The following is a 23,238-nucleotide window of genomic DNA, read 5'->3' on the forward strand; positions in this document are numbered from 1 at the left end:
TTCTGCAGGGGCCAATTCAGTGCTAGTAGGTAAATACTTGTACTAGCCAGTACTGCCTAGCGCCAATACTGGCAGATTGGCGCTAGGCAAGGCTAATGCTGGTGCCAAGTGGAGTGTTAAGTGCTAGCCATGTGATGTGGGCCTATGGCTCCTGTTGCTGTAATGAGAGCGGCTCATTCTCAGTCTCGCCCCTCTGCTACTAATTGCCTTAATTGAGAGAGTGACCTACATCTGAGGGAGGCTTCGGTGGATCAGCAGAACAGCTGGCAAACCTGCAGAAGGAAGGGGAGGGAGAGGGAACTGAAAATAAGGATGAGATGGAACGAATGAGAGAAATTAGGAGAGACAGAAGCGGGTGCAGTCAAAAGAGAAATGTGGCTAGTCTGACTCTGAACAGTTTGAGTAAACTTTTTAAGGCATGACAACTCCTAATACTGTTTAAACTTCTTGTTTCATTTTAATTTTTCTGCACACATGCTTGGTTGGATACACACATCCAGATTTTTGGACTCAATTAAACATCAAATGTACCATCAAAGCCAAATTTAAGCAGTGGGATGATAGCGAGGGGAAGAGGGTGGAAAACGCAAGTGGAACAGATGAAAAAGAGCAAGAAAGGGGACAGGAGGAGAAGGCGGGCGGTGACATCATGCTTTTAGAGCAGGGGCCGGCCCTCAGGCCAACGCTGAATACACTCCTAACAGTCTTGTGTACTTCCCTTAGACTGAATTATTCAACACACTGCTGATGGAGAGACTGACTGTATGTGTGTGTGTGTGTGTGTGTGTGTGTGTGTGTGTGTGTGTCTCCACATGTCTGGGTGCTGCAGTGCGTGTGTGCATGTACGTGCATGCATGAATGCATTTGTCTAGAGAGCGAGAGAGAAGAATATAAGTTTTGTGTGCATGTGTGTGAATGCAACTTTTCTTTATTTGTGTGCTAGAAAGAGTGTAGGAGATAGAGGCTGCTTGGAGTCATTGAATGGGCTTGTGATGTGTGGGTGGCTGCTCAGTTTATGTGCATGTGGCGAAGTGTGCACACACACGTCTGTCAAGTCTCTTGAAGTAAATGTCTGGTTTCTGTGTTTCGGATTAGGTGGTTCAGCTACTTTTTGTTCATCCTCTAAAAAGAAATAGTGCTCAATCAGTCGTCTTTCTCCCCTCAATCTCACTTGCCAGGCTGCTTGTCGATGTCCCTCCCCCAGCCAGACACACACACACACACACACACACACACACACACACACACACACACACACACACACAGTGTCACACATACTGTAACGCACTGTCTCCCTCACTCTGTGTTTTGGATTTTAAGCTGCTGTGATCTTCTTTGTGCCCCCATTTCTTGTTTTTGTATGTGTGGGTGTGTGGTCTGTGTACCCTTTCTCTGTGTGTGTGTGTGCTTTGTGTGTTTTGCCAGCCTGTGTGTTTCTGTGTGTGTGTGTGTGTGTGTGTGTGTGTGTGTGTGTGTGTGTGTGTGTGTGGACAGTGAGTGTTGGGGTTTGATCCTGTGCTAATGATCTCCCAGTGGCTCAAACTTCTGTAAAGTGTGCTGAGCAGGAAGAGAGAAAGAGTGAGGCAGAGAGAGGAGGGAGAGGAGGATGTGAAAGTGAACACAGAACAGTGCCTGATCATGATCATCATCCTCGTCATCACTACCCCCCCCCCCCCCCCACAATACACACTCACTACTCTGCTCTTGTAGAGTAACCCCCCAGTCACCAGAGCAGGAGCAGCCACGTTGGCAACGTCTGCACCAAGAGCTGCAGCATCAAACTGGCTGGTGACAGAAGGATGGAAGGAGGGCTGGATGGATAGACAGATGGATATAGAGAGCCGGCATGTGATGTGTGTCATACTCACACTCTCCTCAGCACACGCATGCACACAAGGAAACGTCAACCACAGACAGTCAGATATTGGAATTGAGGTTTTTCTCTTGTTTCATTTTATTGCATGTCACACGGAGGGGTTTTCTCTCCCTCTCTCTCTCCTCCTCTCTGTCTGTCTCTCCCAGTCACTCTCTCCTGCCTCCCCTCTGCTCTCCCTGTCAACTCTCAGCTCATCTTCTTGCTTACATGGACTGTAATGCACTTTTGTTTTCTGAATGTGTTAGCACTTCCTCCACTTCCTGCCGTTTTCCAAGTCTTGCCTTACCTCTCTCCACCCCTCCCATCCCATCTGGAAAAGATCTGTCTCACTAATAGGAGGCCTGGTGAATTAGCCCTCCTATCCTTCCTCTCTATCGCTCCTGTCTCCTCCCTCCTTCTCTCGTCTATCTCTCCGAGCACGCACTGTCCAATAGAGCGCACTCATGCACACCCACAGATACACGCATAAAAATACACAAGTACAGATTTGCCCCATTTGTGTGTCTGTCTGTTTGTCTCCAGGTTGGGTACTGACTAATAGGGCGTAGTAGGTAATGGCAGCCGTAGCCTATTATCTCTGCTCTGCTGTCTAATAGCCACTGGCTTTAAGCATCTGCCATGTAGCTGCTCTAACTCCCCCAATGGACACTTAGCAACTTAGCGCATAGACTGATAGACACACACATATACACATGTACGACCCACCCCCACAGATGCACAGCAGAGATTATATACACACCGCCAAAAGTAATTTGTGCATATGCGAGTGTGTCTGTGCACGTGTGGGTGTATGCAGAAGTATTTTGTGTGTGTGTGTGTGTGTGTGTGTGTGTGTGTGTGTGTGTGGTTATCACATCTAACATACTGTGCCCTGACATTCGGTATGCTCTCTTTTCCTTGGGGAGCGCTGCCTTCCGTTAATTGGTAAAGGAAATAGATTTACTTATCTGATCTTTGACACACTGGCCACACACGTACACACACACACACACACACACACGTGCCTGTGTGCTCTCAACCACGCAGCACATCGACACCTATCCATTACCAGTGTGGTGGAATGCCAGAGCAGGAGGCAAACACATTGTGTGTTCAGGCGTGTGTGTGTGTGTGTGTGTGTGTGTGTGTGTGTGTGTGTATGTGTGTGTGTGTGCGTGTGCTAGGGAGAAATGAATCTGCTCCCATCTGTAGACTGACCATTGATTTGCCATGGTAACAGTGGATGGTGACTGTCGTGTGAACGAAAGTGATGAGAACAAGTGGCTGGACTGGAGAGGGAAGGAGCGAGCAGAAGGGGGAGATGGGGAATAGAGGAGACCAGTGGTGATATTAAACTGGCGGAAAAGGAATCACATGGGGACAAACTCAGCAGAGGCTGGAAGAGAGAGGATTAAAGCGGGTTAGCCTGTTGCTGGTTTAGCTAAATGTAGCAACAAGATTTTTATGTGTGTATTTCAGAAAGCGAGAGCGTGTGCACAATAGTGTTGTGGGAGTGTTTTTGGTATAAAAAGGCTTACACAGACCTGAGTAAGGCTTATATATAATGAATGAATCCCCCTTCAGCTACCGTTTTTCTTTCCTCTGCAGAATTAGTGATTTGTCTAACCCCCTCCTTTCCCCGCAAACAATCTCTACAAAACCCCATCACCACTTTCCAGCTTTGCTCCCAGAATCCACTCTGCACTCAACCGACATGCCCTCTGGAATCCTGTGTCATTGTATAAACTTTTTCTGTGATATTTAATAAACACAATGCCTTGGCTGTCAACAACTCACTGAAGAAACACTGGGCTAATGTAATTTTAACCAAAACGGGTATAAACCAATGTTTTAGTATTCAGCGGGGCCTGCAGCTCTTCTCTGAAAGCAGGAAGACTAACACACTGTGAATTGTCTAATTAATCTTCTGGCTTGTGGCATTCCTACACCAGCCAGATCCTTTTGTTTTGCAGTGGCGCTGGACAAGTGCCCTGACCCTAACCCTGACTGGCCGTCCTGTTCTCATACCTGCGGCACTTGGCCTGCTTAGCATGGTCCAGCAATCAACGCTGAGGTAGTCAGCTGGGATGGGCTGACTCACCGCTTGCTGCCATTTTTACACCAGGCCTAAGGTTTCTAAAGTCCAATAGAGTCACCATCAGTGGGTTGAGAGAGACAGAGAAAGAGAGAGAGAGTAAGAGAGAGAGTGGGGTTTTTTTTTTCCACCCAAAGGCACTCCAGCTATAAATATCAAACTGGCAATTTTTTGATTTGCCAATGAAGGCTGCCAGAAGAGGGAGGAGGATGCAGGGTCTTGCTCAGTTCTTGAGCTGTTTTAAATTCATTCACCGATAGGGGAAGAGAGAAACTGAGGGAGGAATAGGGTTAGCTGTGTCATTAATTTTCTATGTAGGGGGGTGCAATAACATTAACATCTCTTTCTCTCTGAAGCTCTATGAGTCAAACAGTTATTATTACTCAAACAGCAGCGGTGGCACACACACACACACAAACACACACACACACACACCATATATGGACCCACGCTTCCTGCCACACAGATTGTGTGTTGGTGTACGTATGTGTGTATGTGGATGTCACAGCCTGGACAGACACTTCAGTTTTAATAAAGCAGAGGCCTTTCAGCACTCTGGCGGATCCTGCTGTAATCTCTCCTAAACAGGTGTTGTGATTAGCCTCTGCCGTGAGCAGCATTCTGACACTTGGATAGGCAGGGCCAACCATGCACACAACCATCGGCTACCACTCAGGAGACAGATTTAACCAGCGGTGCTTGGCAAGCGCACTTCTGCCATCCAATACAATGTGCTTTGTCAAAGTTCTGCTAGAAGTTAATTTTTCTTTCCTCAGCCAAATAATTATGTCTTTCTTTCTTTACAATATTCTAGTTGATTCTTTGCGCGCTGATGCAGCACCGTGTGTGATAGAGTCAGCACCGCAGAGTGAGGCTCTTGATTCAAAGAGGACAGTCGATGCATCATGTCTAGGAACACGCAGAATGGTTTTAAATGCAGCTGAAAGGCGTGTCTCCTTATGTGCGTGGTGCTTATCCACAAATTACAATATCAAGTTAATATAACCTGAGCGGTTATTTGATCATGAAGTTTACATTTGATTAATCTGTAGTGAAAATAAAACAACTGCTCAGCTTGCTTTGCATTCCTAATTAGGAATAATACCTCTCCTCAGAACATCTGCATTAGAAATTTTGCTAATTAAATCACAATGTTGTAAGAGTCTGTTTGTGCTTCACAGTCTCAACCTCAAAATTAGGCTGTTTCACTTGCATATTTTTACTTCTTATTTGTCAGTGTCTGACAACAGCTCTCATTTTACTCTACAGTAATTGTTGTAAATTTACCATTCCCTCTTTTCATCAAATACATTGTGAATGATCAAAACCCACACAAAATAACAGGATATGTTTTATATTCACTCTTTTTACAACAACTGACCAATTGAGAAACATCATGAAACAACAAGAATTCAGAAAGAAACTACCTAAACATCAGGGTTTGTCTAACTTAAGCATTCAGCAGTACTCACTAATTATTAGATAGATCGATAGATAGATAGATAGATAGATAGATAGATAGATAGATAGATAGATAGATAGACTGCTTTGATTCAACTGAAGCCAAATGTCTCAGGTGTCAGATGGCAAATATAAAATTAATGGGATATATATACAAATCACACACACACACACACACACACACACACACACATATGTATGCATTATTTCCCATGACAAACTCCCAGCCAAGGTAAATAAAAGGCTGTGTTGATGGTTGTCTGGGGAACAGATATCTCACCTGGTTCAATCCGTGTAGCTACATCTCTGGCACATTACAAGGAGTGTGACAGTGGATTACTAAATCTCTAATCTCCTGATAATCTCATCATGTATTAGTATCTGATAATTTGTTTTTGCTACACTAAAAATCCCATTAAAACTGTAAAAAAAAAAATCTCGACTGACACGTTGACAAAAAAGAAGAATATTACATGGGTTTGATGGATGACTGTATGTTCTTCAAGGCAGCAGTATGTCTGCGAGCTGTTTTTAATGCATTTTTGAAAACAAATGTGAGTTTATGAGTTCCCTGAGATAATTAAGGTAAACCTGTGGCAGAACAGAGTGTATTAGTGTCTGAGTGGATGGTGTGTTCAGATTTTCTGAGCCCATTAATGACAATGGGGAAAAAGTAAAATTACGCTGGTACACTGCACTTAAATGTTTTACGCAAAAAATGCTCAAGGCAGCACATCCTAGACACAAATTGTCTTGACTGGTGGAGTAAAGTATCTGTCTTGGGAAGCAACTGAGCAAATTAAATTTAACTACTATTAAATACTTAATGCTGAAATAATAGCAATGAATTTATAGCACAGAAATATTTCACGTCACATGTATCTGAATTTGTGTGGTTTGAATTCCCCTCTTTAAGATTTTCAATAGGGAATTTTGAGTTGTGTAATATCAAGAACTTGTTTTTAAGGACCATATTTTCTCAGGGACCTTTATTTACCTCAACTGTGGGAAGAACCAGGCCTTTATTTGAAGCAGGCTTATATTAGAGGCAGGCCTTTATTTCTAATTCCCTTTTTTGTGGAATCTTAATTGGTCATATCTTAGTACAAAGCTTTTGAATCGCACCCATTTGCCCTGTGAAAAAAAAATCATGTTACATTGTTAATATAAACTCAACACAACCTGTGTCCATCCACTGGACAGAACCCCTCATTTCTTATCGAGGCTTTTATTGTGAAACATTTACAGGAATGTGTTGTGGAAAACTCATTGACCTGTAAGGTTCCTATATGGCGCTTGAAATGTAGCTCCTGTTCTACTATTTTAGCAATATTCAGATTACATTGCATATTTTTTTATTTTTTTTTGCAAATAATTGAAGTCTAAAAGCAATAGACTTACTATTTTCCCATTGCCATTGCGGGCCATCTGAACCTACCACTGTATTTGCCACATTCAGAGACGAATAGAGTCTGTTCTACTGCAGGCTTACCCTAATTATCTTTGCTTATAAAATTCAAATTACTTTCCTTAGCCCTCACATTTCTACAAAAATACAGACCTCTACAGAAGGTCCACTTCGACTGAAAGTGCTGGATAACTCAGTGGTGAAATTAATATACAACTATTTTAACTTTTGTCTGGAAAAAGTAAGTGTTATGCCGGAGGAGGAAAATGTGTTTTCAAGTGTCAGGAGACATGCTGTATTCCAGTCCCATATTACATTCTGTGGGTATGGCGTAGTGCTGTGCACTTTGTCAGTCCATGGCCGCACTGCTGTCCATTACATGCTTGTCTGAGTTAGTGGTGAGACCTAATGCTTCACTACTCTGAGCTAGGCTATGCTAGCTTGGGGGCTCTGTGCTGTGTTAAATGCTATTCTGTGTTTGCCTGGGGAGTGTGAGGCTGTTAAATACTACAGTAGACTTAAGCATTGGGACTTACCTCTTGTTAAATACTGAAGTAGTCTTTGTTAGCATTGGGAGCCGGTGTCGGCAAGCTAAATGCTATAGTTCTTTGTCAATCCAGGGAATGTAGAAAGTCTGTGCTCGGTTAGTGGATGTGGGCATTGGGACTTGTCTCTGTTCTAAAACTGAAGAGCTTTCAGTGCTTAAGGGACCGCTGCTTGTTAGTTATTGAGGGACCTGCCTTTACATTCTCTTAGTGTCAAGAGACTTTTTTATGCTGTGTCTCTACTTCAGAGGTCGACTGTGCTGGCCCCGTTCACAGCTTTCAGCATGTCATGTTCAAAGAATGATGTTTGATGTTACATGTTTAACTATTATGCTCATAAAACTGTTACTATAGGTACTTGGATTAAACACCAAAAATTCATTATGTATGTATCGATTTCTTTTCGAGAAGAAAGTGACTTTATACCGCCAACACCTGAAAAGCTTTTGTAACATAGCAGCTCTCTCTGATCGGATATTCTGTGGATATTCTGTTACTTCAGACGCTGGTCAACAGCTTCCTCTCCTGGGCTACCCTAGGTGTTTGTTTGTAAGTGGCTTTCCTGAGCTAATTCTTTGTTAGCGGATGGATTTAGAGTGGTGTTTGTTAGCACTAGGGTTTGCAGAACATCTGCTGAGCATTTACACAGCATTAGACTGCAACAGACAATCTGTGTGGTCTGCAGTGTCGCTTTCCAGTGCAGTTTTACAGGCCCATGTTGAGTGTGCCCACCGTTATCCTTCTAACATACTAACCCACAGTGTTTAATTAATCCTAATTACACTGATTAGATCCAGTGTTACCAGGTGGAAATATTTACTGTAATACCTGAGGTGATCTTCCTTTGCCTGGATTGTATGTCTGTTTTTAGCACTGGAAACAGGCAGGCATGTATCGAAGATAACATCACATGCTTTACTAGAACAAGTTGTGTTCAGATTCTCTCTCACTAGTATTTTATACCACAGCGATTTGAATAACCACCATTTTTAAAAGCAGACTTTTTGGGTTGTGATAGTAGGGAACGCACAGGTGTTTGTCGCAAATGATTTGTGACAATTTCATTTTTGTTTTCATTTCACTTATTTTCTGATCTCTGTATTTAGCTTATATTCCATTTTTCCTCTCTTAATGATACTGTGATTGTTGTCTTTTTCTTGTAGTTTTTGTGTGGACCTCAGAATGACTAGTGACTCCTTTGTGGAAGTTAATGGGGATTCAATAAAATGAAGAGTAATGTTAGCTGCAATCATCACTGTTATTAACTACACCTGTAATTTTCCTGTTATGAAATGTGAAAATGTCTGCCGTGTAAAAGGCCTGTTTTGACACTGAAACTAAGACATATCATATTTAACATCATTTAATGTACTGTTAAATGTGCATCGCTGTGTTGTATAAATGAACATATGATAAAACAGAAAATCAAGGTAAAGTATTTTTTGAATTAAGTTTTTTTGACCCAAAGACTTTTTTTTTTTTTAATTCCATGTGTTCTTTAGATTCATATTTGTCATATTTGGACTATGAAATCTATCTGTGGCCATTTTTTTAAAGACATATAAGACATTCTTTGCCTTGTAAGCGTCTTAATAGATCATTGCAAACTGCTGTAAAGTCCTAAATTATCTGTCTAATTATTTGGCTTCCTCAGTATCATCCCAGGATGCCTTTAATTCATGTATGGTGAATGAGACAGCCATGACCTGAAGTTCAAGTAGGGTTTTATTATTTTATTTTCATCATGATGGAACCACATTCACATTCACATCATTTGAATGAGACATATCTATTAATTACTGCGGCGTGACCTCAATCTCAAGTTTGCTCGTCTGTTAGAAATACCTACTAATATCATTTGTATACCAGATTAGTTTTTGGTGTTTGTCAGTGTCTGAAATCTCATGGACGTGGAGAGCCTTTCAGCTCTGTGTGGCCAGTGAATCTTAATGTTCACTTCACCAGAATAATGTGGAGATGTATTTTATTCTTTGTGCAACTCCGCTTTGGGCAGAATATCATTCTGAAAAACTGCTTTTGTAGTTCTGTCACTGTGACTTTAAGTTTTTGGCAAATGACATATTTTTTGACCCTTGAAGCTGCAGGGAGCTCCACTTTGTTGACAAAGGACTTGTGTTGTTAAGCTAGTTTGTTTGCAATTTTGTGCAGACTTAAGTGGGACTGTACTTAGCAGCATCTGCGGCCATACTTTGTCAGGCCAACTTCATGTAGCTGCGCCATCCTAACTGACCTACTGCATTAAATATTAATATAGCACAGTGCTGGCCTCATCATCATCCTCCTCCTTGTCCCCATCTATTTCTCATTATTCTGCATACTATCTCCATCCTTGTCTCTTTGTGCTGCCCCATGTCATGTGCTCCTCTACCAGTCTTTCATTTATTGTTTCTTAGCTTTCGGTTGCCCATCTTTATGTTAATCCACCTTCTCTACTTGTAGGATTCAGCTCCTTCCCGTGGAGCCCACATGACTCCTTCTCTTGACGGTTTCTAGAAATGTGTCAGTTCGTCCCTCATTAGCCTGGATCTGTACAGCTCCCTCCACACTTTCATATTTTCTTCATCTGATTGCTGTAAACAAAAATGAAATCTGATGTGAAATAGCATGTGTCTTTGTTTGTGTGTGTGTGTGTGTGTGTGTGTGTGTGTGTGTGTGAGGGGGAGAGAGAAGAAGTGAGATACTGTCTTGGTTTTGGTGGTGTATTATTTATCGGTGTGCTGGCTGTATTTTGAGGGGCCTTTGTGGATGTACACATGTGTAGGTGCTGTGTGCCCACATGTGGGTGGATGTGAAACTGTACATGAAGTTCACTGTATTTGTATAATTGATGCACAATGTCATCAGTAAATCTCTAGGTATGTGAGTTATAATGTGGAAATACATTTGTGTGTGTGTGTGTGTGTGTGTGTGTGTGTGTGTGTGTGCATTATTCATGTCCAAGCTTCTTGGTGGACTTGTGTGATTTGATGAGAAGATGCAGGTCTGTGTCAACATCTCTTTTTATCCTTTATAATTCAGCAACCACCAGCAACTATCATCTTCCCCTTTCACCCCTCAGTCTTCTAAAAGGACTTTGACCTCCTTCATTCTGAATTCTGCACTTACCCTCCACCCTCCCCTCCCTAGATTATGAAGGTATTTAAGAGGAAGTATGTGGGTTAGACCACGATGACAGGTGTAAATATTAAACATGTTAAAAGCATGTTATGAACATGTGTGACATGTAGCATCACTTCTGCAGTGTCCTCAGTCTGTCATCATATAAAGGCCCACTACATATGTGTGCTCATATGATTAATTAAGCATGAACTGTAAAATTTAAAATTGCACATTTACATTTTTGATGAGACGGGTTTGTTTAATTGATTAAAAAACTATTCCAATGCATGTGTTGTTTTGCATCAGCAAGAGTTTTCGTTGAGCAGCTTCACCTTTTTATGCTGGTGATGACGTATTTTGAACTGTGGCATTCTGGCCTGTCAGCACCTCTGCTGCTGCCTCGGTGCTCTCCTCAGACGACACTCTAGGTGAAGGTAACACAGTGTGTGTGTTAGTATTAGGGCGTAATTCATTCTTATTTTCATTATCAATTGAAGAATCGTTTTTTGTTTTAATTAAATGCATAAATGTGGAAAAAATGGTCCAATAAGTCACCAGATGACTGGTGAAGGTGACATTTTAAGAAAACTTATTATGTCCAACTAAAGGCAACGGCAGCAAAAAACAGCAACAAATCTTCAAACTTGAGAAACAGAAAATACGTGGCATTTGTGCTTGTTGAATGATCCAAAGATTAATTCTGGCTTATTATCTTACGCAGATATTAAACAAACCTTTGGATAAGACAAAGTCATTTGGAAGAGAAAACAAAGGAGAAATTATTACTTAAACTGTCAGACAGTTTACAGATCCACATCTTGGTTCCCCTTTGCCATAAATGTGCACGCACAGCTTTCCTCAACAGTTAAGAAAGATGACTGACATTTGGATGAGCCTTCCTACGGAAGCTCCATATTCATGTTTAGTATTTGTGCTGTTTTGATGTATCACCAGGTCCTGCAGTGGGTATCAGGCTGTGCCGTCATAAATCTACTGGCCCCTCTGACAACACCTTTCTTTAGCCTTTAGCCAAATATATATTTAAGGTGCCTTTAAATCCTACTGTCACACCAAGCAAAGAGCAGATAATCAGTGGCATGACCCGACCTTATGTCTGACTGGCTGCACTGGCTTGATAGGCAGTTTCATCTGAATGCCCTGGACCACACAGTTGTCCAGTATTCATCCCTGGTCATCTACTGTAGCTCCACTAGTCTTACAAGTAGTTACTATTTCTAACTGAAAAATATTCCACACTATTCTGTGACCTAATGCACCTTCAAAATGTCCTTGAATCATCCCCTCACCCAAGCAAAGAGCGGATACTCTGCCGCTCGACCTGGCCTTATGTCTGCGTTGATAGACAGCTTCATCTGAATGCCACGACCGCTCAGCAGGGTACACTCACTCTGTGGTTTAGATAATCTGACTGTTGTCTTGTTTACAACCTCTCTGATCATCTGACTGCTTAGATGACCCTGCAGGTCTTTGTTGCGATGTTCCCTTGTTCCCAGATCTCAATAATTATTTTGGAGAGTACTACAATACTCACTAATAATACAAATATAAATATAATCATAGCCAGTAATGGGCAAAACTACAAAAATATGACCCGTGTCATTGTAATGAAATGAAACTGTCCTTTAATCAATCAGCAGATTGATTTGTTGACCGATAAATTGGTAAGTGGAGCGGTTTGCAGCGCTGATTTGTCTGAGTGTCAGTTGTACACTCGTGCTGTATCTGCGAGGGTGTAAGTGGGTGTTTGTGCGTGTTAGTATCTGTGCTTGTGTGTTGGTGTTATCTGGGCAAAACTGAGGATGTGCCTGCTGCCACACAGAGGGAGATTTTTTCTAAATCTGAACAAAGTATAAAGCTACACACACCTACAGTCACACACACACACACACACACACACACACACACACACACACACACACACACAGATGGAAACAGTGAGATCTTTTTGAAGTACAATTTCATCCTCTCTCCTTCTCACTTTCCTCCCTTTTTTGTTGCTGTGGAGGGAGGGGAGTTAAGTCTCTGCAGGGTCTGCTTTATGTGTGTGATGGCCGGGGCTGAGAGCTTTTTGTTAAACTAAGGGACAAATCTACAGCCACAATATAGGTTTACAGGCGTACATACGCACACAAACACACACATACACGAAGGTGGTGGAGGTGGTGGTGGGAGGGCACAGAGACAGGAGCTGACAGCTGATTCTCCATGTGTGTTTATGAGGGCTTTGATGTTTAATGTGTCACGTTCTTTGATGCCGTCTGTGGAGGGGTTGTCAGAGCATGTATGTGTGCATGTGGTCTGTGTGTTAGTGTGTGTGTGTGTGTGTGTGTGAAGAGGTTTGATGTTTGCGTCTCTCCTAGTTTTTCTCCCTAGACTCTCACTCCTTTTCCACTTCTTTCTGCAGCAGGTATCTCAATCATGCTCACACAACTGGAGCATTTGTCTCCTTCTTATTCTCCCCCTTCAGCCTTTTCTTTTCCTCCCTGTCTGTGCCTCCTCCCTCTCCCCTCTCTCCTCTCTGTTGCATTGGCTGTGTTGCTGTCTATTTGTTGCATCCCCAGGGGGAAACTCAGCTTACACTTTACGCAAACATACATTCTGCAATCATTAGCAACTTATTTCACACTCACTTTGGGTTTCATTCTGTTTAATAGCTGCTTTGGTTTTGGTGACGCTTACTGCTGCCTCTTACTCTCACACTGACCCTCTGTCTCCTTCTAATACTGAGACCAAATGATTTAACTGTACATGGCATTTTAAATTAATGCTGCAAAATGTGGAGCCACCGTTTATAGAGGATGTCCTCAGACTTCAAATGAGACTGCTGTAAAATGACACCGCGTCTTTCCTGTGAACCACAGAAAAATGATGTTCGCCATTAATGAGTCTGATTTGTTTGTTGTGTGCTACATTTTAAACATTGAACTACAGCACAGTATTTGGCTCAATTAGCTTTTGAGACAGTGCACGGCTGTTGTTATATTGGCTTCTGAGGGTTGAAGTGAGCCAAACCTGTGAGTTATGAGGCAGTTATCTGCAGCCATTAGGACCCCCCGGTTGCCAGCAGTCACTCTCTTGCAGCGTAGTCTCACTTGTCGTCTGAATCTCACTCTCTCAGTTTTCACTCTCTTCCTCTTTTTTTCTACTTTCCCTCTCTCCTCGTTCTTTTCTCTAACACTTACACTCTTTCTTATCGCAGTCACCGTCTGGGTTCTGACTCACTGATTGCTAAATTGAAAATGGTTTTAATTCTATCAGGGTTTTGAGTCTCATTTGAACTCACTCACTGCACTGTTTTTTTTTTCCTTTCTGCATTAATTCAGTTCCACAGACAGATCTGCTGACTGTCTCTGCTGATGGCCTGTGTGTCGTTGCAGGATGAGAAGTCCACGTTCTTCCAGTTCGGCGCGGCTCTGCAGCAGGAAGCTCTGCTCATGCTCGCCATCATGGAGGAGTATGACTGGCATGTTTTTTCTATCGTTACTTCCAAGTTCCCCGGGTACCAGGATTTCATCAGCACGCTGAAGACAACTGTGGATCACAGGTAAAGAATCCACCTCCCCACATACACACTCTCTTTAACCTTTGTTTACTGCATCCGAAAAGATTAAGTTCTTGTATTATTTAATGCTGTGTGGTTACAGCTTTGTGCGCTGGGACCTGCAGAGTGTGGTGACTCTAGATGCTATAGATGGTGACCCAAACTCTAAATCACACATTGCCCTCAAGAGGATCCAGAGTCCTGTTATACTGCTGTACTGCTCCAAGGATGAGGCTTTGTGAGTGTTTGTGTCTTTCATTTTCTTTTGCTGTTCCTGTCTCTCTGTCATATGCTGCCAAATTTCAGTAATGAATCTTTATTAACTCTCTCGCTCTGCTCCTCGACAGGTATATACTAGAGGAAGCCCGATCCTTGGGCCTGATAGGAGCCGGTTACATCTGGATCGTATCCAGCCTCACCACCGGCAACCCAGACTTTACTCCCGAGGTAGTGAGGTTCATATGAAGTAACACGTGACCACTTTTGAGCGGCTTGACAAGACATGCCGTGTTTCTGATTCCAGGCTGCTGCTCGTTATCTGTTACTGTATTTCTCCTTTTTTTATCTACGGCTAATATGAAATTCAACATGAAAGAAATGCTTGACATTTTGGGAAGTGCTCATTCACTTTCTTGGCTAGAGATAGTTGAGAAGATTGACACCAGTCTCGTCTCAGTCGCTTAAATATAAAGCTGTAGTCAGCACTTAGCTACTTAGCTCACTAATTAACACAATATGCTAAATCGTGTTTGTTTAAATCCGTACAAAAACAAATATAAAAGCAACTCTTTTGTGTCGACTGTGTCTTGGCTGGCCAGAGACTCCAGGCTGTTCCTGTTCCTGGCTCATAACCCCCCATTTTTACACTCTGCTTTTGTTCAGATTAAACTAATGAGATTCAGCATGTTCATGAGTGAGTGCTGGTAGGAAGCGGCTTCCTTTGTGCATAGCGAGGCTGGCTGTTTCTCCATGTTTCCAAGTCTTTGTGCTAAGCTAAGCTAACCCGCTGATGTTTAACGGACAAATATGGGAGTGGTATCAAACATTTCATCTAATAAATTCATCAAACAAATGAGCATAATTCTCAATATGTCAAACTATCTTTAAACACAGTACAGCAACAAATCACGTTGACTATGATTCATATCGTGTTTTTTTTACTGCTTTGTTTATATTCTTCTCTCTATGCCGAGAAACATTTGCTCAGCCCCTAAATAAGATGTTTGATAGCATTACACACACACTCACTCTCAAAATGTAGGACAGCAAGGTAGCTTTTATCCAAATAGCATATAAATATGTATATAAATAATTCAAAGTATAATCAGCTCAAATGTTCCCCTCACATTAAGAACGGAAACATGCCGTGTTTGCTTACCTTTTCTCAAAAGCCTCCCAAATGTTTATCCTCCTTTCCTCGTCCGTCATTCTCCTCAACTCAGAGTTCGTATTTGTGTTGGTTTTTGTGCCTTTGTTTTCTTTCTTAGACACAGATCTGATTCCACAGTTAGGGCAAATTAAAATGTAAAAGCAAAGTATTGTAGGATACACTGAAAGACTGGCATGCTGGCTTTTTCTGATGTTTGCTCAGTCTGGTTTAGAGAGATAAACCCGGTGAGCTATCACATCTTCTTTACTCTGACAGTTTCAAGGTGTAGGCGATACCTGGATGAGTGAATGAATTCAGTTTGTGGACATACGGTCTGCTCACACTTATTTAATAACCAGATATGATAATTTCAGGGAGGCACACAGAACCAATGAATCATCTGCTTGACACATTTGAGAGATACATATGGATGTTTAAAATTGGGGTAAAAAAAAATATCAGATTGAATCTTTCACACCATATGTGCCGCTTCTCAGATCCCCTCTCCTTTCCTCTCAGGTGTTTCCCCTGGGTATGATCTCCGTGTCCTATGATGACTGGGAGTACCCGCTGGACACGCGGGTGCGGGATGGGGTGGGCATCATATCCTCTGCAGCTACCTCCATGCTGCGGGAGAAGGGGGAGCTGCCAGAGGCCCAGAGCAGCTGCTACAGCACACCGTCAGACAGGAGCCCCGGGAAGCTCCCACCGAGTGCCCTGCGCAGGTGTGTGTGTGTGTGTGAGAGAGTGAGAGTGTGAGAGTGTGAGGGGATCAAGGTTTTGGGACTTGCATAAGCCTGTTTGTCTTTGTAGCTGAGGGTTGAACAGTCTTACATAACTCTTTTTAATGTTCTAATGAGAGCGATAGAAGTGAGAAAGGAAGCAGAGATGACAGCAGTGTTAAACGCTGTGATGTCTAATGACATTTAACACTATTAGCTCTTGTGTACACGGTTGCTCAGTGCATGAGCTCATTCTGCTGCCTGAGTTGAGAGACAATGGATTGAACTTGGGGCAGACCTGTGTGTTGTTGCTGCTCTGTGTTAACTATGGCCTAGTATGTCAGTGTGTACTGTTGTGTATTTCTGTGTGTCCATCGTGCCTCACATGACTGATTTCACTGTCATTAAGTCAGGATTAAGGAAGCTTTTACTAGCTTTGTTCTCTCTTTTTTCTTGTTACGTGGCTCTGTGGGTGGCACATGTGTGTTGGGAGGTGTGTGTGTGTCTGTGCGGTGTGCGCACACGCACGTATGCATGTCAGTATGTGTGTATGTACTCTTCTGTGAAGTCTCTGTGAAGGAAACAGTCAAATCCTTCAAACAAGAAACACAGGACAAATGGGCATAAACAGACGCGCATGCAAGCGCTTTCATGCTGAACGTACTCAATTGTGAAAGCACAGACACGGAATCTGTTAATTGTATTGCCTCCTGTCGGGTTTTTTGGTGTGATATTGTGACTACGTCTTGAGCATGAGGCATTCAGTGGCTAAAATTTGATTTTTACTTCAGAAATCTTCAGAAAACCGACTGAAAACATGAAGGTTGCTAGGCTCTGCACATCTACGGTGACTTATGAGTTGCCTCATTAGAATGAGAGCCACTGTGTGATTTTCACCATTATGGCTTTATTATCCCATTTTTCACTCTTATTAGCCCGTTACAGTATATATCAAAGCATATATAATACGGCCGTTGTTGACAGGTTGATCCAATATAACTCAGACCTCAATAGGAGCTCAAACTGTTTGCGGAGCAGTCTTATTCTTTCTGTCAGAGGTACCCCATTTGTTTCACTAACTTATTAGATAGAATTTGCATATTTGTCAAAACAACTGCAGCCAATTTTTGTGATAATAAACTGACAGGTTGGATTTCCTTACCCTGATTTGGAAGTGGTGAGGCTGTGATCAGAATTCTGCATACATTAGTCTAGATACAATCTTGCCGCAGTGTGCATATAAACAACGTGAGGTGGAGAGGAGTAGGACAACATAATCTGGCACTTAAAAGACACTATCAGTCCCGTTGGATCCCCTGTCATTCTTGCCTGACAGGCATTAATGTCTCCGACTCTGGTTCAGCGTATTTGGTCTCCACAATTGTTCAGGTTTTTATTGAGGTTTGTCCTTGTAGTAAATTTCAAAAGGTTATTCTATTTGATGGAACCACTGTACCATGCAAACCCCTAAGCTGTCACTTTATTTTTTATTTATTTTTTTTTTGTTGAAAAGATGCTCCCTGCCATAATACAGAATTTGGTAAGAGCCTCCCTTCCTTCTTTATTCATACTTTTAGAAAGTGCTCACACAATGGCAGCGTACTTCAATAATAGAAAGATGTTCTACACATACAAGTAAATGGACCCACATTTTAAATATGGCATTTACAATAGCAGGTATTTTTTAGATTTCTGTGATGTGCCTGATGCTGCTTTTAAATCCACCACTGAATTAAGTTAAATTAAGACAATCATTTAGAAATTACTGAAACCTTTTTTAATGCAGTTGCACATTTTGCTTTGTTACCATCATAGGGGATCACAAGATGACATGAATATACATGTGCGTATGCATATGAATATAAATACAAATATATGTATAAGCTGCCTTTTTACATGCCTCAAAAACAAACCAGCCTCATCAGTTTAGATCAAAATCTTTTCCCAAAAATGGTAACAAACCTGAAATCGGAGGAGACAGCAGTTTCCCAGAATAGACTGCAACAGTGTTTCCGCTATATGTATTCAGCTGTGGCAATGCAGTGTGACAAGGGCATCACCTGCTACACCATGAAGAGTTTTAAGGCAAAAATATATATTTGTCTTGACATGCCACTAAAAGCTAAAAGCATTGCAATCCATAATGGCAAAGATGGGTTCAATTATGCAGCACCCAGAAGTGTCTCCTATGTGTAACTTTGCAGGTTTAAATGTAATTATTTGCATTTGTTAAGAGAGTGTACGTATACCCACGGCAGAGCTGTTTGGTATTTTTGCCGTGTCTGCACGCGAGGGAGACAGGGACCTTTTATTTACTCTTTACTCGGTGTGAGTGGAGTCTGCTTTGTAAGAGCACAGGCCTGTTTCCAAGTCTTTGTAAAAACAGATGATTAATGTACCCCTTGCTAATCCACCGTCCAACAACAATATTTATGTGTGTCAACTCTAATACCTCTCCTCCAGATGAGACAACATAAAATCCCACCTGTTTGACTTGGAGTGTAATTATCATAGTTTTCACCCGCAGGGCGCATGCTAAGCAGCACTCAAACCATTCCCTTTATGCATCTTGACTTTCTGTCGCAATATTTGAGTTTATGCATGAATTTTTCATAGCCCTGTGCCCTGTCCTGCTCACAAAACAAACAAGGAGCGTATTTTAGCTCTCTTCTTTAACTCCTTGTTTTCGAATAAAGAAGCCATGAATCTGTTAATGCCTAAAGCATCTTTTGCATCTTTTGAATACATCCATTAAATCTGTGTTTACATAAATGAAAATAAGACTTAACCAGGACAGAAATTAATTCTTTGTATATTAATATGAAAGTGGACTCTCGTGCCAAATTGAAAAATGTTTCTGGAAACAGTTGTAAAGCTGGAAATTTGTGTCAAATGATATTTCAGTCAGATGGCATCACTTGCCCAACTCTGTTTGACACCATGTCAAAATGAATCACACCACTTCTAATAAAACAGAACACAAGGCATTGAAGAAAACGTGTTGTCTGTTTAGGGCAGCTGCTGTCCCTCTTGTGATTTGGTCTTTTTAGTAAACTTCCTCAGACAGCCCTTCTTTCCCCCAGTGGGAATTCATGCTATTATCCCAGTCTTAACTCTCAGAACATCCTCTCCTCCTGAAAACTGTTTTACTATAGTGAGTGTATTCTTAATCCCATATCACTGTGTGTGATACTGGTTCATTTACTCCTCTCTGCTGCTTCGCTTTAGCGAGTGTGTAAATGTTTCAGCAAAAGGATCTAGTTGCATATGCAAGATAACTGTAGTGAGTAAGAGAGTGAGGGCAGCCTTGTTGCACCAGTGGCTTGTCTCTCAGGCGTATATCTGTGGAGAAATCAATGCAGAATGTTGATGGGGGAGATATGTGGCCTCTGACTCTTCCCCCTCCTACACACAAATAAATGCGCACACGCACACACACACACACACTCAGGCGTGCATGCACACGCAGTGGGTGAACACAGCATTGATTTGAAGAGGATACTCTTGCAGTGATTACAGAGTGCTTAACTTGTTATTTCAAATGTATCTCGTTCTCACAAACACTTAAACAGATGCAAAGCAAACACAAATAGCAGCTTCCTACTCTCTTTTTTTCCCCCATGTGTTTCAGACACATGATGCACGTATGGAATGATGGCCGTGACTTATCCTTTACTCCCGATGGTTACCAGGCCAACCCCAAATTGGTTGTCATCGTTCTGAACAGTGAAAGGATATGGGAGAAGGTAACAAATGAACATTGTGTTTTTGCAAAGGAGCAAGGAAATTAAAAAGTCAAAACACTTTAATCGAGATGGCTGTCCCTGATTTTGTTGTGTGTGTGTGTGTGTGTGTGTGTGTGTGTGGCTGCGCACACACAGATGGGGCGCTGGGAGAACGGGACGCTGTCGTTGATGTTCCCCGTGTGGCCGAGGTATAACTCCTACGGGGACGAGGATGCCGATGAAAACCATCTCTCCATCGTCACCCTGGAGGAGAAACCTTTCGTCATTGTCGACAATGTGGACATCCTCACCGGCACCTGCATGAGAAACTCCGTGCCCTGCCGCAAGCATGTCAAAGAGTAAGTAGACACACACTCAACGTGATCAACACCTACCCACCGCTCAAGAGCCGCTTTAAAGCCACACTTGTCCCCGGGTACGGAGATAAGGCTGACAATCCCTGAACTGGAGGTGTTAGAGGAGGAGAGACAGGTACTTGTTAGCTCCTGGGATAAGTTCAGTCTCAACTGGATGAAAGAGGTGGTGTTAGCAAAGTTGTTTCTTGATCTCTGGAAGGCATTTGACCCTCTCCATTAGATCCACTTTCACTTTTTCCAGTAGAAAAGAATCACACTTCTCAAACCAGTCTCCATTTGTCTAAGAACATAATTGTCAATCAGTTGCCCTTTGCTTGTCCACTTTTGTTCTACAAGGATCTACACTGGGCCCACTCATTTTTACTTTATATAATAATGACTCACCATCTGTTTGTCCTCCAGACTGAAATCCAAATGTATGTGGTTGACAGTGTGATGCATCCACATGGCAGGACTGAAACAAGTTAACACGAAGCTGACAAACTCCATTTTACATTTACATAAAATTACAGCTTGTTTGTCATTACATGCATGTTCTATATGAAGACGGATAGCTCTTGTGTAACCCCAACTGTTTTTAATCAGGAGAAAAGATACAGGTATTTATATTCAAGTCAAATTCAGTGTAGCTATCCTCAGATTCATATCTACTACGTGTCAGCTGAGGCAGCCAAGATGTACATCAGTGTTTTCCCACATTACGCAGATTTTTGTGTTCTCTGTCATTGTTGTACAGAAGTAAACTCTATCCCAACTTCTGTCAGAGAGTTTAACACATACCGGCAAAGTGCTTCTCATTTAGTAATCAGTTCTGTCAGCATTAATAATTAATTGCTCTCTGTTGCTGTCAGCTCGCTAATGCCAATCTGTCGTTGTACTTGATTTTTGTTTCTGCTACCACTGTAATTGCTTGTGTTTCCCATTGTGGCCTTTGTTTCATTGTTCCATTAATTCAGTGTGATTCATGTGTTGTTTTAGATGTACTGAACGTGTTGCTTGTTTTAAATATTACGATTACTAATTAGTAGTGCTGCTTATTGTTATCCTCCATGGTACATATTGTCTCTAAACATTAGCATGCGTTGTGTTAATGTTCTGCATGCCTGTATGATATTTCAATGTTTATATTTTTAATATTTATCTAGTATTTAGTGCCCAAATGTATCTAATTCTATTGTACCTACATGGTTTTAAAGTTGACTAGGTATGGAACCAAAAAAAGATGATTTGAACCTCAGAAACACTTACTCATACTTGAGGCTGATATTTAAATATCACTGAACTTCTAGAATTGAAATTTGCAGTGAGCACCATCTATCTGAATTTCTCAGTTTGAAATTTCTAGAAGGTCATTTCATGTTGTGCCATTTTGAAAACAACAAGCAACAAATGCAGATGCAAAGTTCAAGTGAACATGGCTTCCAGTCTAGACGCTGAACTTTTCTTCCTTTGATCACATGACTGACAGAGCATCGCCTGAAACTTCACGTCTGACTTTTCATCTTGAATTCTGTTGACTTAACTCAGCTTGACTGTAGTTTTCAGACTTGAAAATGACCACTTAAATATCAGCAAGTTGAATTTAGTTTCTTTGATACTGGATGCTCGAATTTGTAAAAACTACAGTGATGTAACTTTCTGAAACTGTACTACAGCTGAAACTATTAGCTGATTAATTGATTAGTCAGACAGGAAATTAACTGGCAACTATTTTGATCACTGAATAATGTCCATGTCAAATACCAAACATTCCTTGTTTGAGCTTCTAAGTTGTGAGCATTTGCTTGTAAAAGCAGAATATCTTTGGGTTTTAGACACTTGAAGGACAAAACAAGAAGGTATCATCTTTTATTATTTTCTGATATACTGCAGGCCAAACAACTAATCAAGTGACTGAGAAAGTAATCTGTAGATTGATCAGAGATGAAAATAGTTCCAGCTGTAAATTGCACATATCCAAATTACCTGCTGGAGATTTCAAAACGGGCACTGAAACCACATAAATTCAGACAAATGGCTCTCAAAGTAAAATATTTCAGTGCTATGAATTCATTGTTCAAGCATTCAGTAGCGATTAAAGTTCACAGTTAGGTGTTTATTCCATACCGGGGATAAAAACTCACCTTTTTGCTAACTCTGGCATATTGGCATATTTACAGGTATGTTTAGAACTGTGAAGTGTTCCTGTTGGAAAAAAAAAAAAAAAAAGGAACCTGTAAATGAATTAAATTAATAAATGCCAGCCTGAGCTGTACCTGGAGACAGAAAATGAAAAGGTGTTTCATGTGGGACGCTGCCCAACCTTTTGTCATCTCCCATCTGGACTGCTGCAGCTCCCACCACTCCAGGCTCGTAAAGTATTCTGTTCGGCAGCTACAAACCATCCAAAACGCTGCAGCCTGCCCTGTCTTCAACCTCCCCAAGTTCCCCTTTGTCCCCTCCTCATTTGTCCTCCCCCCTCCCTCCCCGCAGGCTGCCAGTGGCTGCTTGCATCAAATTCTAAATTCTGGTCCTGGCACTGAAGGCTCGTCAGGGAGTCTCACGCAGGCATACAGTATCTGCAGGTTATGGTCTATCCGTACCTGCCAGCCTGTGCTCTGTGCTCTGCTACGACCGGCCACTCAGCTCTCCGCTCCCTGCGGCAGCTACGTCATCGCTTCACCTGGCCTTGACTCCTCTCTCTGCTGTTCCCTAATAGTGAAATGTCCTTCCCACTCCAGGCGGGACAGCAGATTTACTCCATATCTTCTATTGTGGAAAATGCCTCTTTCCCCCCAAATGTCCCCATTTCCCATATCCTCTCTCTGCACCTGCTATGAGAAGAGATCCGTTGTATTTGTTTACTTCGAGCTTTTTAATGCTTATTTTCAGGCTGTCTTTATCTGACACGATCACTTCAGGATCTCAGGAATATATTTCTCTCTGTTATCAGTGCACTAAGTCGCTGGCGATAACAGCATCCGCCAATAGAATGGAAATATTTCCCAAATTGACTTTGT

General features: G+C 41.9%; 1 protein-coding gene across 1 annotated transcript in view; it reads left to right on the forward strand.

Moving 5' to 3' along the window:
• The window catches only part of grin2ab (glutamate receptor, ionotropic, N-methyl D-aspartate 2A, b), an 89,129-nt gene that overhangs the window by 46,050 nt on the left and 19,841 nt on the right, over nucleotides 1-23,238 (forward strand). The window contains exons 6-11 of the mRNA XM_076727819.1: nucleotides 13,883-14,049; nucleotides 14,150-14,284; nucleotides 14,394-14,493; nucleotides 15,935-16,140; nucleotides 19,769-19,883; nucleotides 20,019-20,221. Of these exons, the coding sequence (XP_076583934.1) occupies nucleotides 13,883-14,049; nucleotides 14,150-14,284; nucleotides 14,394-14,493; nucleotides 15,935-16,140; nucleotides 19,769-19,883; nucleotides 20,019-20,221 (926 nt within the window). The remainder of the gene's footprint in view (nucleotides 1-13,882; nucleotides 14,050-14,149; nucleotides 14,285-14,393; nucleotides 14,494-15,934; nucleotides 16,141-19,768; nucleotides 19,884-20,018; nucleotides 20,222-23,238) is intronic.

Source organism: Chaetodon auriga, chromosome 4 (genome assembly GCF_051107435.1).
Source record: "Chaetodon auriga isolate fChaAug3 chromosome 4, fChaAug3.hap1, whole genome shotgun sequence".
Lineage (NCBI taxonomy): Eukaryota > Metazoa > Chordata > Actinopteri > Chaetodontiformes > Chaetodontidae > Chaetodon > Chaetodon auriga.